The 22,550-nt window shown below is 36.2% G+C and overlaps 2 protein-coding genes across 4 annotated transcripts in view; both read right to left on the bottom strand.

The window, feature by feature from the left end:
* LOC131688134 (homeobox-like protein HDP1) overlaps nt 1-3,728 on the bottom strand; it is a 49,884-nt gene extending 46,156 nt beyond the window's left edge. The window contains exon 1 of the mRNA XM_058972286.1: nt 3,632-3,728. Within this exon, the coding sequence (XP_058828269.1) occupies nt 3,632-3,728 (97 nt within the window). The remainder of the gene's footprint in view (nt 1-3,631) is intronic.
* LOC131693700 (glucose transporter type 1) overlaps nt 1-17,328 on the bottom strand; it is a 704,006-nt gene extending 686,678 nt beyond the window's left edge. For all 3 annotated transcript variants that reach the window (XM_058981755.1, XM_058981754.1, XM_058981753.1), the window contains exon 1: nt 14,818-17,328. The gene's annotated coding sequence lies outside the window, so the exon portion shown is untranslated. The remainder of the gene's footprint in view (nt 1-14,817) is intronic.
* Nucleotides 17,329-22,550: the final 5,222 nt, after the last annotated feature.

Below are 22,550 nucleotides of genomic sequence, written 5' to 3'. Positions count from 1 at the left end.
ACCTTTCATTTGAGACTAAGTTTGATGAAATCGGTTCAGCCAACTGCGAGTAACCGATGTGCATATTTGTGGTCACATACATACATACATACACACATACACACACATACATACGCACACACACAGACATTTGCTGAATTCGACGAACTGAGTCCAATGGTATATGACAGGCGGCCCTCCGAGCCGGGATTAAGTTAACGATGTTCAGAGTTATTGCATAACCTTTCTATAGGAGAAAGGCAAAAACAACAATTTCACTTCGAAAATTAGGGCTGATATCTTTGGTGTCTATGACAAAGTAATTCAAAACATCATGTTCCACAACATTGTCTAAGACTTCTTACTTCTAAAAATTTTTCTTGGATTTTTTTTTGCTCGGGTGCTAGCCCAATCAAAAATTTGTTTATTTAAAAAATTGCAGAATAATATTTTGAACATACCTTACGAAGAAATGCAGGCTCTTAAACGACATCTAAGGCTTTAGTCCCACTTTTTTTCGGATTGCTACCACTGTGCACCCCGTTCAAATTTTAGGAAATTGGAGTTCGTTTTATTTGGAGTTTCCAACTATTGGATTTATTGCCTTGGAATCACGATAAACGTTCATTCCCCGGAATACTAAAATCCTGCTATTTTTTACTTATTTCTGAGATATCAGAAATCCCATGAAGTCAAGTGTCTAATTTTGTTCTAAAATATTAACGGGTGGAGTTAAAAAAAATCGCTTTTTGCTGACCTAAAATGTGCTTTTGTGTCTTAAAATTGATATACCCAAATATGGAAGGCGACTATAATTTATGAATGTTAAAAAGTACGGGAGACGGTCGTGGACTCCTTTTCAAATTTTTTCGCTGGTGGAAAAATGCTAAAAAGCTGCCATCTTGTGATGAAAATACTTGAAAAGATTATTTTCTTGTACATCGCAATTAGTATGGGTGCCCGGGTCTAGTTTTTATTGCATAACATTTTGTTTTGTGGAAGTGGTGTGTTTGCTTTTGCTTACAAAGCCACTTTGCATACTTCGTTTTTCCAAAAATTATCTAGAATGTCTTTTGAAAAGGGTCACACTTTTTTACCATGACAAATCCTACAAAAAAAAGTTTTAGAAGTGATTTTCACAAACTTAGTTAAATTTTTGAATAAAAATTTTGAAATAATTCTTCATCGACTACTACACTGAAAAAAATCTATTTTAAAAATTTAAAATCGATTTACAAAAAAAAACAATCTTTGATTTGGATGAAATTTTGTTCCAAGATAGGTAATTATGTTCCCTACCAAGCCTCAAAAATTCAAGTTGGGCACTTTCAAAAAAAATAGTTATTTGAAAAAAAAATATCCTGGCATTTCAGAATCGTCATTGACGCATTTTGCTTTGTATCATTGTCCCGCTGTTATTAATATTTCGTTTCTATGTATGTGTTGGGAACTAAGCCTTACTGGAAAAAAACTAACAGGTAGCATCAGAACTAGAACCGACAAACTCGTTAAAACACCTATTTACACCCTAAGCCTTAACGGCACATGATGAGTGGCCGTTCAAATGAGCTAAATAAACTTCTCATCATTGCAGCATCGATCACAAGTGGGACAGTATGAAGACAGTAACGAGATGTTTATTATTTATCTCTGCACTGTGTAGCCGACAACGTGTAGCTATGGAGTACGATATTGCATTACACTAGTATAAGGTTGGTTGAACACTAACGAAGCATCTGGAGCTTTTCGTTCACTGTTCGAGAGCAATAAAACAGATGCATTTACGCTCCCAAAGGTTCGTTTTCGATGTACACGTTCTGTATCATCGGTTTCTATACTGCTCTAGTTCTTGCGGCGAAGCCAGTGTTATGCGAGGAGACCGCCGTCGGAAGCGGCGGCCCCTCGCAAGCAAACCTATGGTCCACCCGTTTGCACGTATTACTCATACAGAGGGGCTATAGATTAGTTTAAATACGATGGAGCGGCACATGGCGTGAAGCAATGTGGCGAAGCCATATTAGGCGACAACTTTATTTATTTATTCCATTACGCCAGTTGCACAAATTCTTGAAGAATACTGAACTAATTCGTTTTGGTTTGCTAACCTCCTGAATATACATTTGTATTAATGATGAACAAACTATTTGTTTGATTTACATATGCAGCTAAAAAGATGACGAAAGTTTGCTAAACATTGAAATTTAAAAAATCGAAAAATTCACCCTTCATTTTAAACTGAGCATTGTTTTGAATCATGCGTTCAGTGTTAATTACTCTACTTGGTTCTCTCTGTTGTGAATTCAGCGCACTGGACACTTGTCCTAAGGACCATTCTGCCTAATGCCCATTCGGCCTAACGATCATTTGGCCTATTGGTCATTTGGCCTAATGATCCAGCATCAAACTTCCCATAAACCTCTAATCATTTGAACAGTAATTGATCAAGTTAATTTTTATCTGAGTATATCCCCCTTAAAATCAATATGTGGTTTAATTTGACGATTTTTTGGCAAACATTACTATTGCTATTTTTAGGTCTTTCTCTATTTTGCGTGGCTTATAACTACTTAGGGTACATACTGCATTTTATTCTTAACGTAACAATTTTAAAGTACTCAACAAATGAAGAAACTTTCCCAAAGATTTAGAAGTGCTATAAGCGAGAGTTTCGTTGCAAATACCACGATTTAGACATTCAATGTCATGTCAAGTTAGAATCAATTGTGAAACTATGTGATTTGTGATACTCGTATATATCACGGTCAAGAGATGCAAATTTACACGATTTGTTCTATGTGTGTATGTAGAGTTTTTTTTTGGTATTCTGTGTCAGGTGCCCAATTTCACAAGTAGAATGACAAATGGATGCTATATGCTCTAATTAGTATGAATAAACATAAATCAGTTTCAAACTTATGTCGTAAATTATGTTGGCGAAATCAATAAGCTTGAAAGGGTAACTCGGTTGCTAATATATCGACCACTTGTTATAATTAGCATTTTTGGATAATGCCCTAGTGCAGCGATGTTCAACCTTTTTCGTACCACCCCTTTGAAATCATTCTGGGTTGCTGCGGACCACGGATAAACATCGATTTTATATGCTATCAATATGTTATTTTCAGTTTGTTAGGAAACTAGACTTGAAATTTCAATATGCACTCGGAAAAGATCTTTTTCTTCGTGGACCGCTAGCAACAACTTCACGGCACCCTAGGGGTCCGCGGACTCCTGATTGAGAATCACTACCCTAGTGGATAAAACATGTACGACGCTGGTCGTATGTTCGGATTACAGTTAGGCATAATTCGTAGCGTCAACAGGATCGTAACACTCTAGCGACGTAATTTTCTGAACCCTAAGAATTTGCAGTGAAGTCTATTGAAAAGGAAACTCAAATTCCATTAAGCGTTTTATTATCAGGCTGTCTAACGTTCTACCCTAACACATAAAAACGACATTGATTTTATGAATATATTATCAGATTGCTGACAATGATCAAAACAGACGTTCTTTGTCGCCAACCAGCCATAAATCTCTTCTCGAAAAAAAAAAAATTATATTCAACGCAACCCACAATCTGGGGGAAAGCAAACTTTTATAGAACACCCCATTAAAAACCGGCGATGTCACAAAAATTCGAATATTGTACTTCCTTCCGACCACGAGTTGTCTAAACAGTCGTCCGGCGGCTGGGTTTGTTCCCAGCTGGCGGCGGCGTCCATTGGCTCTGGATCCGGGCATTCCATGTTTGCCCATAAAATGTCCTCGACAGAAGCTTTAATAATTCAAGCAACTCCACCCATTCCATCCGAGATCAGAGGATAGCCGTGCAGCAGAGCAGCCGCGTCAGCATCCGGTCGGTGGTGGCATGCTTTCTACATACACTGGTGAAGTCATTTTGCATGTGATTCATTCGGAGAGTGGAACGCAGGGTTGCTAGTAGCATTTGGAGAAAATCTGGCAGTCAAGTAGCAAAATGTTTGGCAAAATCTGGAACTTTAAACACAAAACCGAAAGCTTTTTTAGTAAGAAGGATATTGGAGCCCATACTTGATTAATTAATAGAGCGAATATCTTTTTATCTAGAAATTCCATAATCTCTGGCCATGCCAGATGGTATATTGGTATAATGGCAACGCTGGCGGGATGACTGGCTACTGCTATGATTCTTGTAGTTCTAGAGATGATCGTCTGTAACCGCATTAGAATTTTCTTCCATTTAACAAATTTTCTTAGCACTCGGTGATTCGTCTTGAATGCATCTCCAGTGGAGAATCTCCACCCGACCGAAAGTGAAGAGAAATAGGATTACCAATGGGACTAGGAATGTTCTAATCCAACCTGGGGTCCGTGGTACGAAAAAGATTGAGAATCACTGTGTTAGTACATTACTATAATGTTAGATGGTAGTACAATATTATAAGTGGCATAATTTTTTAATTTATCTCTAATAAGAGATAAATAAGATAAAACCGATTTAATCTACCTAGCAGTGAGACGAAATAATTCACATAACATATTACTGTTGGATCATTCATTAGTTTGCAGAACTCATGCGAAACTGGCACCCATTAGAGGTGAGATGAACACAGTTTTGAGTCATGCAGGAATTAAACCTCGAATAAACTGAATACAATAAAGAAAATCAATGAAAAATTAAATTAAATCATTAATAAAACAAAAATTTGCTATAAACCAAAATTCTAAAACCAAGTATAACACCATGCTTTCTGCTATGGTTTTGATAAAATAACACCTATATATAATATATTTGAGTTGAGCGTGTCTGAATCGTTTAATGGATAGAATTAAAATCCATCAAGTAATAGCGGTGTTATAAGCGTGCAAACTTTACATAGTTTCGTTACATAGAAGATATTTCAGAATTTAAAATGACACATAGCCCCAGTGGAGTAAGTCATTTTTAAAGTAAAATAAGAAATGAAAAAATAGTCAGATTATTTGAATGAAGAAAGTGAATAAAGGCATGAAATGAATAAACTGATCAGAATGAAACCAAAGAATGAAACGAACAAAAAAGATAAAATGAGCTAAATCAACAAAATGAATAAAAAGAATGCTGAATAAAAAATGGTTAAAATGAATTGATCGAATATTTCAAATTAGTCAAATATTTAAAATGAATAAAACAAACACAACAAATAACAACCATGAATCTAATGAACTGTACCAAATGAGTATATAGAATGAAATTTTAGCGAAAAAATGATTTAGGTAAAGCAAAACAATAAAACGAATTGTACGAATTTGAGAACCAATGTTTGAGAAAGTTCTGAAATATTTGTGAAAATCTCATTAATTGGAAAATGACTAATTAATATACAATGCAGTTTCAAGTGCTTCCATTCGTTTTTATTTTCACCTTTTCATTTTCGTTTTTCTTCTTGAATTTTCTTAATTTTTTACAAATAAATGTTTTAGTCCCAATGATCATGAAAAAGGTACAATAGGGTTTTCAGTTGGAGCCAGTGCCATTTGTTGCTACACAGCAAAGTTGCATGAAAAAATTGTAGTCAGATCAACTATCTGTCCAATACATAAACTCTCATAGTAATCCTAGCTAATTTATGTGTACGATATGGAGCACTCAAACGAAACGTGTCCTGAATTATTCAACGCCTCTCTACTAACTTTGGCATTAAACTTTAATTAAAACGTTCTTAGCATCAGGCATATATGGGCAACTGAAACCTTCATATGAATTAGAAGAAACATTATACTTGCACCTCCCATCGAGAGTTCAGGAGGTCTTTCTGTGACCTTTTTCCCGGATCTAATGTATGGGTGTTTTTGGACTTAGTTCCGTTAATAAAAGTTCATTCCAATATAATGAATATACTCTTTCAATACTATCACCCAAAACAGGTATTCTTGGTGTTTGATTTATTTACAAATGTGTATAATTCAAAATTCAATAGAGATACGAAAAGTTTAAAAAGCACTCGGGGAAATTTCATTAATTGAGCGTCTTTTCTGTTTTCCAAAATAGTAATAAAAATATTTTGAGAATCACGATATTCTTCTGTTTGAGCGCAGCGAAAACTCGAATTGGGTTGCTCCGAATATCGCACTATCAATTGAGCCAATGCGTTGAGCAAAAATGGCAGACGCTGTTCTAACCAAAGGCTTCAAATGGATAGGGCGATAATAGAAACAGGAATCAAGTGTCCTCAAATTAGGGATCGAGTGTCCACTAGTCAAAGTATTTTCCATGTGTTTGTTGTTTTCCTGAAATGCTCACAGTTTGTTGTTCAATGTAATATTTCCATATAACTATTTTATGATTATTAGTTCCCCTAGAATTTGTATAAAAATATAAAAACAACACATTGTATCATCTCACGCAGTTGGATTGAAAAATAGAAAAGGCGATCAAGTTTCCTCAATCTTCCCTAAAAGCTCAGTATAGAATTGAATTAAATTGGAGTTGGTGTAGTTTTCGGTTTTTGCCGACATGACTCTCCATAGTGCAACGTTTCGAAGGAGTAACTCTTTATCTTCAGCTCTACACTAAAACGGAAAAACTGTTTATAGGGAAGCAGCAGACAAAAGTAGTTTTGTTTTTCAACATCGCATTTCATCGCAAACATGGAACTAGCTTGGGCATTAACAAATATTTCCGATTAGTTGAAGATCTTATGACGCAACTTAGAAATAGCAGGATAGATGTGGGTCGTGAAAGTTGGCACAAACACTATGTTAGAGGGGGTGGACGTGTAAGGAATGGTGTGCTGTGACATTTTTTTTTGTATATTGGGTGATATTTTGATTCCTTACATAATACATATACATAATGCAACTGGAAATTTTTACCCCATAACCAGTACAACATAAATCTTGCAAATGAAGTCAAATTTTCACTAGAATTTTGAGATTCAATGATACACATGCTCTCGCTGATGCTACGAGAACATAAATATAAATTATCTTAGAAATCTACTTTATTACTACTAAGTGGATTACTTGATGATCTGTGTATTCATATATTGCACCATCTACCTCACGCACGACTGAACGCAATGGTTAATCCAACGGGTAAATACATGAACTTTGAACATTTTTTCACTTTTAAGTCAACTTACACATTGTTTTGTCTTTGAAGTGAGCTTACACTTAAATTTTTGAAAAAAGTCAATTCATTATTTAGTTAATTCACAAAACGTTTTTTGGGAATTGAATTCCTTGAATCACGTAGAAGTGTTTTCATAATTCAAAATCGGTTTAGTTTTGCCCCTAAAACATCAGTAAAGCAATATTATTTATGTAACGATCTCACTATTAGTTATTTAAATTTTTAATAAGCGAGGAATAAATATATAAGTTATTTAATATATAGTCCGGCTTGAACCTTCCTTCAAACTGGTCACAAATCTTGATAGCTCCTGGTTTACCTAGAGTTTTTCAATAGCAACAGTCTTTCTCAAGACTATCTATATTTTTTTGCTGGATAGTCTTTCTCACTTTGTCTACTCAATCACTCTTTATAAAGATTAAAACGATTTTTAAAAGTAATTCAGCCTGAAGAAATATTTAATTCTTCCAACATGTCTGGATCTTCCCAGAAAGGCCGTGTGCTAAACGTTAAAAAAGAAACCAAATCAATAAAAAGAACAAAATAAATAAAATAAATAAATAATATGGACAACATTAATAAAATCAATATAATACAGAAATAATAAAAATGAATCAATGAAAAAAATTGGCAAGAATATTAAATTGAAGAAACTGAAGAAAATGTATGAACAGGAAAAAAGGAAAAAAATACATAAAATGAAAGCAATGAAAAAAATATGTTAAATGAAATGAATAAACTGATCAGAATGCATTCCAAGTATTAAACGAATATAATAAATAAAATTAATAAAATTAACTCAAATGAAAAAATGTATAAAAAGAATAAGAATTCAAAGTTATGCGATTTTTATGCGGATTTTCAAAGTTATGCGATTCTTTCTATGCAGCTTCCTTTTAATTTTTAGGGCATCACCTGAAGCGAATTCGGCGAGATCGGAAAAAAGTCTCTATGTGTGTGCCTATGTGTGTGTGTATGTATGCAGGTATGTATGTGTCAAATAACTGTCACTCATTTTTCTCAGAGATCGCTGATACGATTTTAACAAAGTTACAGTCAAATGAAAGGTGTAATATCGTCATGGGTCGCTATTGAATTTTATTTGAATTGGTACTCTGGTCCCGGAGTTACGTGTTGAAAAGTGCGGTACTTAGCAAATTCCCATATAAACTGATACCACCATGATATCCAAATGCAATATATATATATATATATATATATATATATATATATATATATATATATATATATATATATATATATATATATATATATATATATATATATATATATATATATATATATATATATATATATATATATATATATATATATATATATATATATATATTAAAATGTGTGCAACATTAATTGGGTTTGCGTGACTAGGTCATTAATGATCCATTGAAGTCGCTTTGACCACATTGGCCACCTATGACGGTTCTTGATGCTCCAAGGGAACTTGGCAAGTCCCTAAGTTGATATCACAACTATTTCGCAACGAATTCTTTACCGATTTTTGCAAATGAAAGACATATTATCCCCATAGACTGCCACAAAATTTCGTGCAGATTGAATCGTCCGGTCACATAAGAAATTCCCACATAAGCCGGAACTAAAATTTTTATTTGAAGGGAGGGCCCCATGAAATTTTAGAGATTGACTTCGTATTTTCTATGCCAAATGTCTGCAAACTGCAACTCGAAACCTTAAGATTTTATGCCACATCAAAAAAAAAAAAAAGAGTATCGACTTTTCGGGATTTGGCCTTTCTTATAAAAAAGGTTATGCAATCACTCTGAACATTGGCAACATAATCCCCCCAGAACGGAGGGCCGATTGTCATATACCCATCGACTCAGTTCGTCGATGATGGCTGGGCCGATTAGCACAAACTTAGTCTCAAATGAGAGGTAGGGTGATGAGCCCATTTTCACCATGTTTTTATTATCACCCTACCCATTTGAAGCCGTTGGTTAGAGCAGTATCTGTCATCTTTGTTCAACACACTGAGTCAAATGATAGCGCAACAATGGGGGCACTCGATTCGCGTTTTCGTTGCGCTCAAACACGAGAATTGCACTGTTTTTAGCGCATTTGTGTCATTATATTGGTTCTTAACAACGAAGCAAAACTGTTGATATCAATTTTTGCGCATTCCATTGATTGTAGGCCGAGAAATTAACGAATTAGTGAGGCACCTTGCTTAGTATGGTGAAAATAGGCACTTTACCCTATATAATGATACGGACCTCACCTTTCTAAGCTTAATTTGTAAAAGCACGACAATTGGGGATACCCACGATTTGTAATTGGATTTCAAAAGATTGCTTGGGTAGTGAATTATAATTATAATAATTATTCTATCCGTTGTCAAGTAATGCTTGACATTTTAAAAAGCTTTGCGAAGACTCCATGTCTCGTTAATTATGATTTTAAGATACAAAGGTTCAAAATTTAATTAACGAAGAATTTGCGAAGAAATTTATCAAATTGTTCGCTCTTAGCAACCAACAAATAACGGTAACGGTATTCGTTTAAAAATAAAAATAGTATTGGAATACCAACAACCAATACTACGGATATGTCCCTCACATTATCTACTTCTAGTTTCTGAACTCCTAAGTAACTTTTCCTCTTTAAAGATTATCTTTTAATGTGGATTTTCAACTTTATGTGGTTTTTGTGTAGATTTTCAAAGTAATGTGTTTTTTATGCGGATTTATTATGTGGATTTTGAAACTTATGTGTTTTTATGTGGATTTTCAAAGCTATGCGGTTTTTTATGCAGATTTTCAAAGTTATGCGGTTTTTTATGCGGATTTTCAAAGTAATGCGGTTTTTTCATGCGGATTTTTTTATGCGGTACGAATCTCCCCATATAAAAACATCAGTGTATTCTGGTGTTGCTATTTTATTGATGGACCTTAATTAGTTATCACGATACTGGAACGTTCAATTTGTTTTGGAACTCAAAGACGCACTATAGGAAGGCTTAATACAAACAGGTGATTAAAATATTCTGTACCATTTTCTTGCTCAAAATTTTGTTTGAATTGATAGTGACACTCTTAAAAAGATTTTTAAATATTTCAGAATTAGTAAATACTTATGCTTAGGACTTTTGCAACAAAATCAAATGTTCAGGGCCAGTATTTTAGCGCATAATTGGAAAAAGATAACTGAAATAAGGTCACACGTGCTTTCAAGCCCATTAAACAGAGATTGACAGAGAGAGAGAGAGAGAGAGAGAGAGAGAGAGAAAATACAGTTCATCAATGATACCGGTAGATATTTCAAAGAATGCAGTTGCATAGGAGTAAATAGAAGGGCACACCCTTCTATTTACTCCTATGCAAATGCATACTTTGACATTGAAGTGTCTAGGGAGATTTGCTTATGGATATCATAAAAACCGAGCATGCAGTGCAGTTTCTTTCTAATTATTTTTAAAGTTTTTGCGAATTTTTTCGTTCGTAATTCACGGTCCGAAGATATGGATAAACGATTCCTATACAAACCAGGACCATGCAAAATAAATATGTCAAATTATCATTTCTTAAAAAAGCAAGTGGCCATCGAAAGTGTTCCTGGAGGTATTAACATTCTTGTAACACAAGTTAAATTTTTCTTTGCGAATAAATATGTTTTAGTTACATTGATTATGAAAAATCATTCGTATGAATTGGAAATCGGCCTGAAAATGGTGAAATTCTTCTGTTGCTCCAATTATCGCACTACTATTTGAACCAATACGTTGAACAAGGATGGTAGATACTGCTCAAACCAACGGTTTTGTGTGAATGGGGTGATGATAGAAACAGGCCGAAAATAATATCATTACCCTGGGAAGTAGCATGTGTGTTTTAATTTGTCACTTGGTCATCGATTCAAAAAGATAGTTGCTTTTGGTGATGCCACGAATATAATTTGAATATGAACTATATGAGAAAGCTTTTACCTCACTGCTAGGAGGATTATATGATAATCTATATATTCATTTACTATCAAACATTAAGGCCAAATTCCTCCAAAAAATGTGTTTTTTTTTTAAATTCTATTTATTGTTCCAAATATTTCAGAATTAAAGTTTTTACAGATAAAAGTACGAATATCGAACTACTTAAAAACATATTTTGTTTTATTATGGCGGCTCAGAAACCAGCTGCTCAAGCTCGTCCGATTGGTTTGGTGAGTGTCATCATTTCTTGGAAACGAATAATCTGATAGCAAAAATCTAAACAGTTTCATATTCTGTATCGAATTGGCTATGGTCGGTACCACAATGAAACATTTCCACCTGAAAACACAAAATGGCGGACTTTTCTTCTTTTTTCAATTTTTTAACTTAAAAAAATTATTAAATGTTTCCAAGAAATGATGACACTCACCAAACTAATCGGACGAGTTTGAGCAGCTAGTTTCAGAGCCGATATAACAGAAAAAAATAAAAGAAAATATAATTTTGAGTAGTTTTATATTTGTACTTTTATCTGTAAAAGGCTTAATTTTGAAATATTTTTGGAACAATACATGGAATTCGAATTTTTTTTTTGAGGAACCTGGTCTTAAACTCACGGTTCGTCGCAATACCTAATGCAAGAATCAAACACCTGAACTTTGAAAAAAAACTGGCTCTTTATCTTTATAGAGAACTTTCATAGTATTTTTTGAGAAATAGGTCATTCATTATTGAGTAAATTCACAAAATGGTTTCAGATTCAATTACGTAGATGAATATTCAAAGTCGGTTTAATTTATCCCCCAAAATGCCAGTAAAGTAATACTCTTTATGTAACGGTCTCATTTAAGTGAGGAATAAAAATATAAAATGTTTATTATCTCCGCCGTTTGCGAACGGCGTTTTGATAATCTATAGCTTGTTAGAAAGATATTTTTATAAGCTTATATACACAAGCGAAAAAATTTGTTTTTTTTAAAGTTATATACTTAAAACATGTCGTATTTTAATCTCAGAAAGTATACAATATATACAAAAACCAAAATAATAGCTTCCAATAGTCATATGGGCCTTTCATTTGAAACTAGGGTCGTTAAGATTCGATCATTGTTGCCAATGCTGAGATAATTCAATGATATTAGTATACATGCATGTACACACACACATGCAGACATTCTCTAAATTTATCGAGCTGAGTCGATTGGTGTATGATAATCAGCCTCTCGGGCCTCGAAAAATTTTTAAAAATTGGAACGAATCCAATACATTTCTTTTGAAAGAAATGTAAATCTATTAGGCCCTCGAACATTGTACAATGTTTTTAAATCTGTGCGCATCGTATGGATAAATGAAATAAATTTGAGCTGCCCAAAATAACCATTACCGCACCAAACGATTTTATTTCAGATATATTTTAGATATATTAGATGATTATAGAGGTTTTAACCTTAGGGTCATTCGCCGAACGATTCATTCTGCATGACGAATACACTAGCAGATGCTCGCGCGCGTCGTTTGTCCTCCTTTCCTGTCAGCATACGACCACAGATCCTAGCCGATCTTCTCTAATGCCTCTCCCACTCGAAACGAAACCGAGACAGACTCCAATCTATCAAACTGTCGAAGTGAATAAACTGACAGCGGTTGGAGATAGATCAGCAAAAACGGTATAGGGTGGCCTGTACTCCGATTGGCACCGTGGAGAGGTAAGGGATAAGAGTTCTGTCTCAGAGGTGAATGCCCTAGTAACAAATGAGGTTTTATAATGGTTTTATAGCCACTCATAGAACTTAGATTGCACTTGTAGCATGCTATAAAACTTTAATTGTTACTTGGGTGGCAACATGCCAACCCAAATCGCGTTTGTGATACAGTTCACAAAACAAATAACATAATACGATAAGACGAAGAGAAATTACGAATGTCACGATTAAACTGCTGATATCATTAACATGAGTCACAATACTCCACGTGTAAAATTCGATAGTAAGCTCAAGACCAAAATATCACGATAACATGCATATGAATAACGAAAATTATGCGGGCGAGTGACCTTTAAGGTTAAAGCCCCAAATAAACAAACAACAAACAATTACGAAAATCGTGACTAACACCCTGAAATCTTTAACATAAATCACACTATTCTGCCAGAAAATCCGATAGGTAATTCATGAATAAAATATCGCGAAAACGTGATGAGATATTGAGAAAACTGTGACTAAACAGCTAAAATCATAAAGATTGTTTAACTGTCGGCTCTTTTAGTTAATATTGTTTTTACAAACCAGTAGTGTATTCCCAAATTATGAACACGAATCATAACAAAACTAAACATCTCCAGGGAACAACCACTGTAATGGGGGGTATACCAAATTTGTGACGATGTGTGACGAGGTGGAGGGTAGGGTCAAAAGTTGTGCAACGTAGCATCAAGTTTAAAACTTATTGTTTACAGACAACAATTTAATGATACTCCATTCCCAAGAGAAAAAAAATTTAAATTCAAACAAGTTACTTTTGATGCGGTTTTTCATGAGGTAAATTTTACGATTCGCGGAATTACAAGTTCGCAAAAATATGAAAAGATTTTGAATGCGGATTTAACTTGCTACATTAGTTAGCTAATGTTGCTAACTAGTAGCCTTAGTTTGGAAGCTGAATTAAATTTTCACTTCGGATTCATCCAAACAAAATTTAGTAATTTAGATGAACGTATGCTTCTTAGAATCATTGGCAGCTGCTGGATTGTGAACTGAGAGAACTTCTCTTCATGCTCCCTTGATATATAAAATTCAAAACAAAACTATCAACACTACATTTGTCATGAAATGGCCTTATTTTGCACGCAATTTGCTGTTATAATGAAAATGTTGATAAAAGTCGTCAAACATTTTTTTTTTGAAAAACATATGTAACTTATTTTCATCCCCGGCCGCTTTGCATGGGACTAGGGGGAGGGGGTAGGTAAATGCTACGTTATTTACGAGGGGGAGGTTAGAACTTTGTGACCAAATACTACGAGGGGAAGGGAGGGGTCCAAAATCGCCGAAAAAAGCTACGTCATTTGTGTACGGCCCCTAACCCAATGTAACGTTGCGTATATTTTTGGTGCGAGCTTGCTTTTTTGGAAACCCAAATAGTTTCATGAAAGCGAGATTTATAATTTCAGGAGCTTGATTGTGATTTTTGTAAATTGTTTAGTTCACGAGATCGGGATTTTTTTTCATAAATTATGAACGGATTTTTTTGTGTCAGTGTACTGAGAATAGCGGATTATAATATGTGGATAGACCTTATAAAAATTCAATGCACTTGAAGATATCTATCTATTACTTACGTAATAAGCTATTGACTTACATAATAAAAACGCATTCGATTTTTATCGATGATGTAAAGCAGGCCGCATAAGTTATTCTGCGGTCAACACAAGTAATGTGTAATGCAGGAGACTGTGAAATCGCAAATTTGGTATCAATGGCCTTAAAACGTTTTAATATCTCTTCAATTTCCTTTACAATATGTCTCATTTTAGAAGCCATGGAATAAACATATCCAAATGAATCATCTTTGGGATGTAATGCTGTATCACTTTCATCGAATGTATGTTTACATCTGTTTACACCTACCCAAATTTATTGGTGCTTAAGAATCTCAGATAAACTGACCTGCACATTGACATCCATTGATAAAAAAGACTTCAGGGCAACATACATATGATATACAAGTCAGAAGACGTATTTTTAATATCAATACAACGACAGAACATCGTAACCAGTCTCACCTTAATTCCGCGAACTTCAGCTGAGCAAATCTCGTACGCCAACAATTCAAACACAGCGAACCTCCCAAACGTTTAATTTCTTCTTTTATTTTCTTAGAAACGCACGACCTGTGTATTTGTGATTGGGACCTCCGGTATTTTTCCTTCCGTTCGTTTGCTTGCTAATGTGGCACCCGATTTCACACGCACACAGCACTCGAATTAGCCTTACAGCGACAGTTCTTTGAAGTTCACCGAACAATAATCTATCCGCACTCAAGGTTTTTTTTTCTTTTACTAGGAATCACTCACTATATTTCACAAACCGTAACTTCCTATTTTTTCCAAAAAGGACACTAGCTTTTTTCTGTTGGAACTATTGTTTTTCCTTGTTTCGTCAGGAGCGGAAAAAATTCACTTTGTTCTATCGGATTTACAAGATTCGTGCTGCAAAATCTTCCAGCTGCAGGAGTCCTGGCACTACTTTTCCCGTCCCTTTCAGTTCCAAACACACTTACACACTCAGTGGTATATTTATCTGTCGACTAAGGATTTTGTTTTTCGAGAGGATAAAAGGATCCTTTTCTTCTCCGGTCGTATTTGTTGCAGCCCGAGCACAATTTATAGTTGTGTAATTTTCAGCAGTTTTTCACGCTTTTCCACATTGTTTGCTTTCTCCTAGTTCTGCTTTTTTCGCCGTCCGAGCACCACACTCTGTTTTTCGCATAAACACTTAGTCACACACATCCAGGCAGAGCGATGAGTGAACGGTACACTGAGCGAGAACGTGCGAGCGAGTGGGTGGTAATGGGATGTATTTTACCTAGCACTGCTGGCCTGCTGGCGCTCCAGTGGGCCACTGGGATGAAAACAAACCCGAAAAGTTAGGGTGAAGGGAAGTGTTCCGAAGAGTGAGACAAAAAATCGAATTTGCACACTTGTCTTCCCCTGACCCTGATGTCCTCCGGTGAGGTGCCGATTCGCCGCAGCCTGGGCTCAAAGTATCATCAGCTTTTCCATTAGCAATTCCTTCTCACTTGCACACATTTGACATACACTCACACACAATCGCTCTTTCACTTCAGCGATTTCTGCTTCGCTCTCCCCAACGATTTTCGCGGAGGGTGTCCCACTCTGGCTCTCACAATGTCTCCCTTTCTGTCTCTGTGGTCCACACACAATCTTTTATCGATATTTTCGGGGCTGCGTCAAGGGCCAGCAATTTTGAACAGGCAAATGTTTGCAATCTTTGCACTGATTCATGACCAACTAATTCTAGGAATACACACGGTTTAACTTATTCGCACGATTGAGCCCTTCGATCACACGGGAGTCTATAATATTCAGCCAAATACGCCGACGAAAGTTTGTCTCCCCGGGGACAACTCACACTGTAGATGAGGTTTTCTTTTGCTCACCTTGCGGCCTACTTCAGGCTTTGAACATTTACCGAAATTGAACAGCCGGAACAATCACGCCAATCGAAATAATATACACTCGAAATCACTGGCCACTTTCGTCCTAGAACAAGCACTTTTCCACGCTAGTTTTCTACAGTTTTAACCCGCAAAAATAGGCAAATCACTTCTGCAACGGTGCAGAGCAATGTTACCAGTCTGCGGAACCGCCCTTAACAGTCACACACCAGTACCAGCGGTGGGAGCAGTAGCAAACGGCGAAGAGTCAGCCGAAAACAGGCGAATCCTTATGAGCCGCGAGAGGATGCTCACTGTGTGATCCTTCTGTACTGATTCGCGAGGAAAATCACAGAATTTCCCGACCACCCCGTACAAATCATGCATTGGTTTCAGTTGGTGAGATCTGCACGCGGAACTTACCAACATTTGAGAAGGAACTCACCACCCAGCTCTCCCGATTGTTTCTCTCCCACAATCGTATGTGTCCACGTTCGATCTCTCTCTCGCGTTCTCAACGAGTTCCTCCGATGAGCGAACGGAACGAGTACGGTGGTAGCAGGATGAAAACGCACGGACGGATTGACACGCGAATTCTGCCAGTTCCTTTATCACACCAGCCAGCTGAAGGATTCTACCGCGAGTTGACGTGCGTTAGACTGTTGGCAGGAGGCGGGGTGGGGGTAACACACAGAGAGGCAGAACTGAAACAAATTCAATGCCTGGTGCGGAAGCAGGATTGCGGGTGGGTAGTACGGGATTCAAAATCGTCCGTTTTTCACACAATCAATATTAGCGTGCGAATTGTTTCAGGTTTCACGCCCTCGGGGGCGAACGATTCCTTCGGTATCACAGGAGTTTAGCACCTCTGTTTTATTTTCGCAAACATTTTTGGAGCGTGCTCCTTCACACGAGTTTTTACATTATTTTAAACACATTAACCGAATATTCCCAGCGCTCGGATCATCCATCATCGAATATCGAAACCCGACAAAAACGTGTTTCCCGAATCACAAGAAATTTAAAAAAGCCACTTTTCTACTTGTTATATCCTCCGTCTCCGTAGGGGGTCCGGGAAAGCTGTTCAGTATACTCTCCGCGCGATGTCCGCTGACTGACTGGTTTGCTAGCTCTGCCGAAGGATTCAAACCCGTGTGGACCAGTGTGTGATATGCGAAAACCATTTGCTACTGCTCCTCGTGGCTCTCTTACTCGGGCACCATATCGGGAGAATTTGACAGTACACATTTTCCAGGATGGCGAAAATAGTTTCTCTTCGGGTTAAAATGTGTATGTAATTTTTTTTTGGGGATGGGGTATGTGAGGAATAGGAATTGAAAACATGACCGATGAGAAGTGAGACGATTGTGAAGCTGCACGTTCTCACAAGAAGGAAACGTCAAAATCGAGACTGCCGTCATTTCTGATGGGGTAAATTTGCCCATTCTTGACCAATGTTTCACAGTTTGATTAACATAAAAAAACCGATGAGATGAGACATTTCCTACACATATTACTGTTGGATAATTCATTAGTTTGCAAAATTAACGCGAAGTTGGCACTCGATTAGAGGTGAGATAAACACAGTTTTAAGCCATGGACGAATAAATAATATAAATAAAATGAATCAAATGAATAAATCAAATTAGTTCAGCTCAAATGAAAGTTGAACAATTTTTAAAAAGCTAATAAAATTAATAGAATGAATTAAATTGTTTGAAACTAACAAATAGTATGATATTAACAACAAGAATGACTGAACAGAACTAACCAAATTAATGAAATGAATAATTTATATGAACTGAAAAAGAAAATATTAAAAGGAACAAAATAAATGAAATGAATAAAACGAATAAAATGAATGAAATGAACAATAGGAATAAAACAAAAAAATAAATTAAAATAATAAAATTTATGAAACAAACAAGGGCCCGTTCATAAACCACGTAGACCCATTGGCTTTCAGATCAAATGAAAGGTATTTAAGTGTAGTTTCAAGAAAAAATTACTAACTTTAAAAAATATTGAGTTTTGTACGAACAAAATATGCATTAAATGGTTTTTCTTGATTTTCACTGCGAGGGTCCTTGAATACTCCATACTTTTATATTTTTATTTGAAAGATCATTCAATTCTACACAACATCTTCAAACTTATTTTTGAACCAGATCTAGGGGTTTCGGAGATATAATTATTTGAAAATAAAAAGTCTATGTATACACCCCACATGCATGGAAACGATGTAACCGCATGGTAGTTCACCATACACTTCCAGCGAGTCACAGCAGCTGATAATAAAGAAATCTATGATTTACTTACAAGCTGGGTGCAACATTCGTTTCAACCTGGGGGCTGTCCATTAACCATGTAGAAAAACATTCAGACATTGCAGATCCTGCCCTCCCCTCGCGTTCAAAATATTTTTACCGAACGTCCACGTTGGCTAGATTGGAAGTGTTGCTCGGATTGAAAAAAAAGAGTATTCAACCTATTTGCTGAGACAAAGGACATGGTTGGTATGACTAGCAGATAGTTTTTGGGAAGGTAGGGAATTTTTACCTGTATTTTGGGTTTGTTTCAATAGCTTTTGTCGCAAGAAAGTTGAAGAAATAGGTAAATTTTGCTTTTGCTGGTACTACATCACTAGCTCGTAGGTTCGAATATATTACATAAAACCGGGAATGTTTTGAAAGAAATTATCAGTTAGAAAACAGAGTTTCCTACAACAACAGTTCAATTGAAGAATCTCTTAAAAAGAAACGTAAGTGTTCAGTTTGTGGTATTTGGATATTGAGTACGCGTATCAGAAAACTCACCAATAAATTGTACGATTGTGCAATGAAAAAAAAGATGAAAATAGATAATAGAAAATAGCAGCTCCTTCATTTGTTTTCGTTGCTACAATAAACTGTATGAACCAAATGATCCCGAGACCGAAGAAGCCGTTGCAGGACCATCGAGAATCGGTATATTGTCGAAAATATGATATGATTGTTTTTTTTAAAAAAAAAATCAATTCTTTTCTTCAAACTACTAACACGAACTCTTGTTCTTTGAAACGTTTTTTCAGAGTCTTTCGAATCATTGACCGCCATTGTAGGACCTTCTGGATTCTTTCCTACCAAGGTAAATAATAAAAAAAGGAATCATTTGTATGATTTTTTTCAGATAACCAATCTATCATATGTATTTTCAGAGTCGTTAGAAGCACCCAGTTCTGAATCGATCGTTACCACTTACAACGCACCTTTGTCGGACGATAATGAAATTCTTACACAACTTAACCCATTATTGCCTAACCTACTATATATAGTAGGTGCTAAGAATAACTCCTATTACTCAATTAATAACGCAGAACAGGCATTATCAACGAGTTAATATTGTTCATATACTCTTGAAGAATATGTTTAGAGAAGTTAGAGTGGTTAAACCGGTGTTTATGTTTTGTTTTTAATCGATTTTCCCTTAAGGGGTTACACATTTTTGCTAGGATGAAAAAAATCGAATTTTTGTAAATCAGATATTCTGAAACTACATACGCTGAGAAAAATTTTCTCAAAGTTTCATTAAGATCGGAATATTAAAACTTGAGTTACAGCTATTCATAGACCGTTGATCACTCGTAGGCGTTGCGTAGTGTTTGATACGCTAGACCATTTGACTCGTTGCACCGACAGTAAAACTCGATTATCTCGGAGTTGCATTTTGTTGAAAAGTTCATCCACAGCGATCACGATATCTCAAGAACCGATTAACCGATCAATCTTAAATTTTCAATGGTTGTTCCTTAGGATATCAGCTACTTTGAGTACAAAAATAATTTTACTGGAATGACCACATCATTTTTCTTCGATCGGAAAACACAATTTGTGATGCGCGTGAAAAATAAGTTGGGCAATAATGGGTTAAGGAGAAATATAAAGAAACAAGAAACAGCAATGAGCAATACGGATTTTAACTACACTTCCCAAAAGTTGGACTACATTTAGAATTATGCAGGAGCTCAATGTTTCTCAATATACGGCTAACAAAGCAAAAGCATTGCAGCAAGAGAAAGGAATAATGGTGGTGCCTGAAAAGAGTTGAAGCTCTGCGGCAATAGGAAGAGAAACGATAACATGTGTTACAAATTTTTATAATAGTGACGATGTAAGCCGCGTCTGTGCAGGGAAAAGGGATTATTTATCTATAATCTAACAACGAAGAAGACAAAATTTACATACAGAGAAGATTAGTTTTGTGTAACTTGCAGGAGGCGTATTCTATCTTCAAAAATACTTATCCTGATATTAAAATAAGATTTTCCGTGTTCGTTATATGACCCTCCCCACACCTGGATGTTTATTGAAGTGGAATTTCCAACCAAAGATGACGCCCGGTGAAAATATTTTGAACGCGAGGGTCTGCAATGTCTGATTTTTTTTTCTACGTGGTCAATGGACAACCCCCAGGTTGAAACGAATGTTACACCCAGCTTGTAAGTAAATCATAGATTTCTTCATTCACAGTTGCTGTGACTCGCTCGAAGTGTATGGTGATCTACCATGCGGTTACATCGTTTCCATGCATGTGGGGTGTATACATAGATTTTTTATTTTCAAAAAATTATATCTCCGAAACCTCTAGATCTGGTTCAAAAATACGTTTGGAGATGTTGTATGGAATTAAATGATCTTTCAAATAAAAATATAAAAGTTTGGAGTAATCAAGGACCCTCGCAGTGAAAATCAAGAAAAACCATTTAATGCGTATTTTGTTTGTCCAAAACTAATTTTTTTAAAGCTGATAATTTTTTCTTGAAACTACACTTAAATAACTTTCCTTTGATCTATAATTCGATTGAGCTGAGGCTATCCGAGACAACAAAGTAATAATTAGTGGGCATGTAATGTAATAATGGGGATCAATGATCCCAAGGGTGTACTGAATAGCACTAAACTGTAGCAGGTCCATCGAGTTTGAATGAGGAGGTGAGGTTTTGACTAAAAACACTGAAGCCAGTGGAGCCATCGAGGCTTGACCCGTTGGTGTAAAACATCTTGTTATAGTCGACTTCACGAAATTTACTATGAGAGATGCTTGGGATCACTTGCGGACGTATGTGATCCGGGATTTCACGAATTTGGTTTTCATGGATGTTTCGAAGAATACAGTTGAATTAGAAACACGAAAAAGATTATGGGATATGGGATAATATGAAGAAGGATTGATATTTTGTGCCATGTTATCGAAGTACAAGGACATAAATCGGGTTTGAGAATTGAGCTCGACAAGCCTTTCGAAATTTGGGATTACGAACGGGTTCAAGATATCGCATCGGATGAGCAATCGATATGAGAGGTTCCAAAATCGATTTTTCAGCGGAAGGACGCCCGCCAACACTTCTAGACTCATCGTATGTGTCGAGGGCATGCAACCCAAAGCAATACGCAAACAACAATATTGCATTCGCTCTAGTTTGATGAAATGTATGTTCGCAGCGGAGCGGAAACAGAAACTCCCGTACTCCATCACCACCAATATCGTTGTTTGGTACTGCCTGATCAGGTCTCCATGTTCCGGTTATTGTACGGAGAAAGTTGATCCTTTATTGGCACTTCTGTTTCAGATACTTAATGTAACATCCCCAGGTTCCTTTAGAATCGAACCAGACCCCGAGATATTTGAAAGTTGAGACCTGAGCAATAGTTTGAGCCATTAATTCAAGCTGTAGTTGCGCTGGTTTACGCTTCCTTGAAAATACGACAAACTCAGTTGTCTCCGTGGAGAATTCGATACCCAGCTGGAGAGCCCAAGCAGAAAAGGTATCTTGCAATGGTCCTTCAAAATCGAAAGCTTTGGGACCTGTAATAGAGACCACACCGTCGCAAGCTGCCTTAGCGTGCAGGAATTGACTAGACATTCGTCAATGTCATTCACGTAAGAGTTGTAGAGAAGGGGACTATGACATGAGCACTGGAGAAGACCCATGTAACTGATTCGTGATGTCGATAAATCACCATGCGAAAAATGCATGTGTGTTTTGCTCAACAAGTTGAGCAAAAAGTTGTTTAGAGTCGGTGAAAGACCATGCTGGTGCAGCTTCTCAGAATGAATTTTGAAAAAAAAACTGTATCAAAAGCCCCCTTATTATCCAAGAAAAATGATGCCATCTGCTCTTTGCTTGCGTAGGTTATTTGAATTTCTGTTGAGAGTAACGCAAGGTAGTTGGTTTTCCCTTGCGAAAGCCAAATTGTGTATCTGACAGTAAGCCATTTGCTTCGACCCAATTGTCGAAGCGAAACTAGATCATTTTCTCGAAAAACTTCCGGATACAGAACAGTATTGCAACCGGTCGAT

Source organism: Topomyia yanbarensis, chromosome 3 (genome assembly GCF_030247195.1).
Source record: "Topomyia yanbarensis strain Yona2022 chromosome 3, ASM3024719v1, whole genome shotgun sequence".
NCBI classification, from domain to species: domain Eukaryota; kingdom Metazoa; phylum Arthropoda; class Insecta; order Diptera; family Culicidae; genus Topomyia; species Topomyia yanbarensis.
This window is presented reverse-complemented; position numbering and strand designations above follow the sequence as displayed.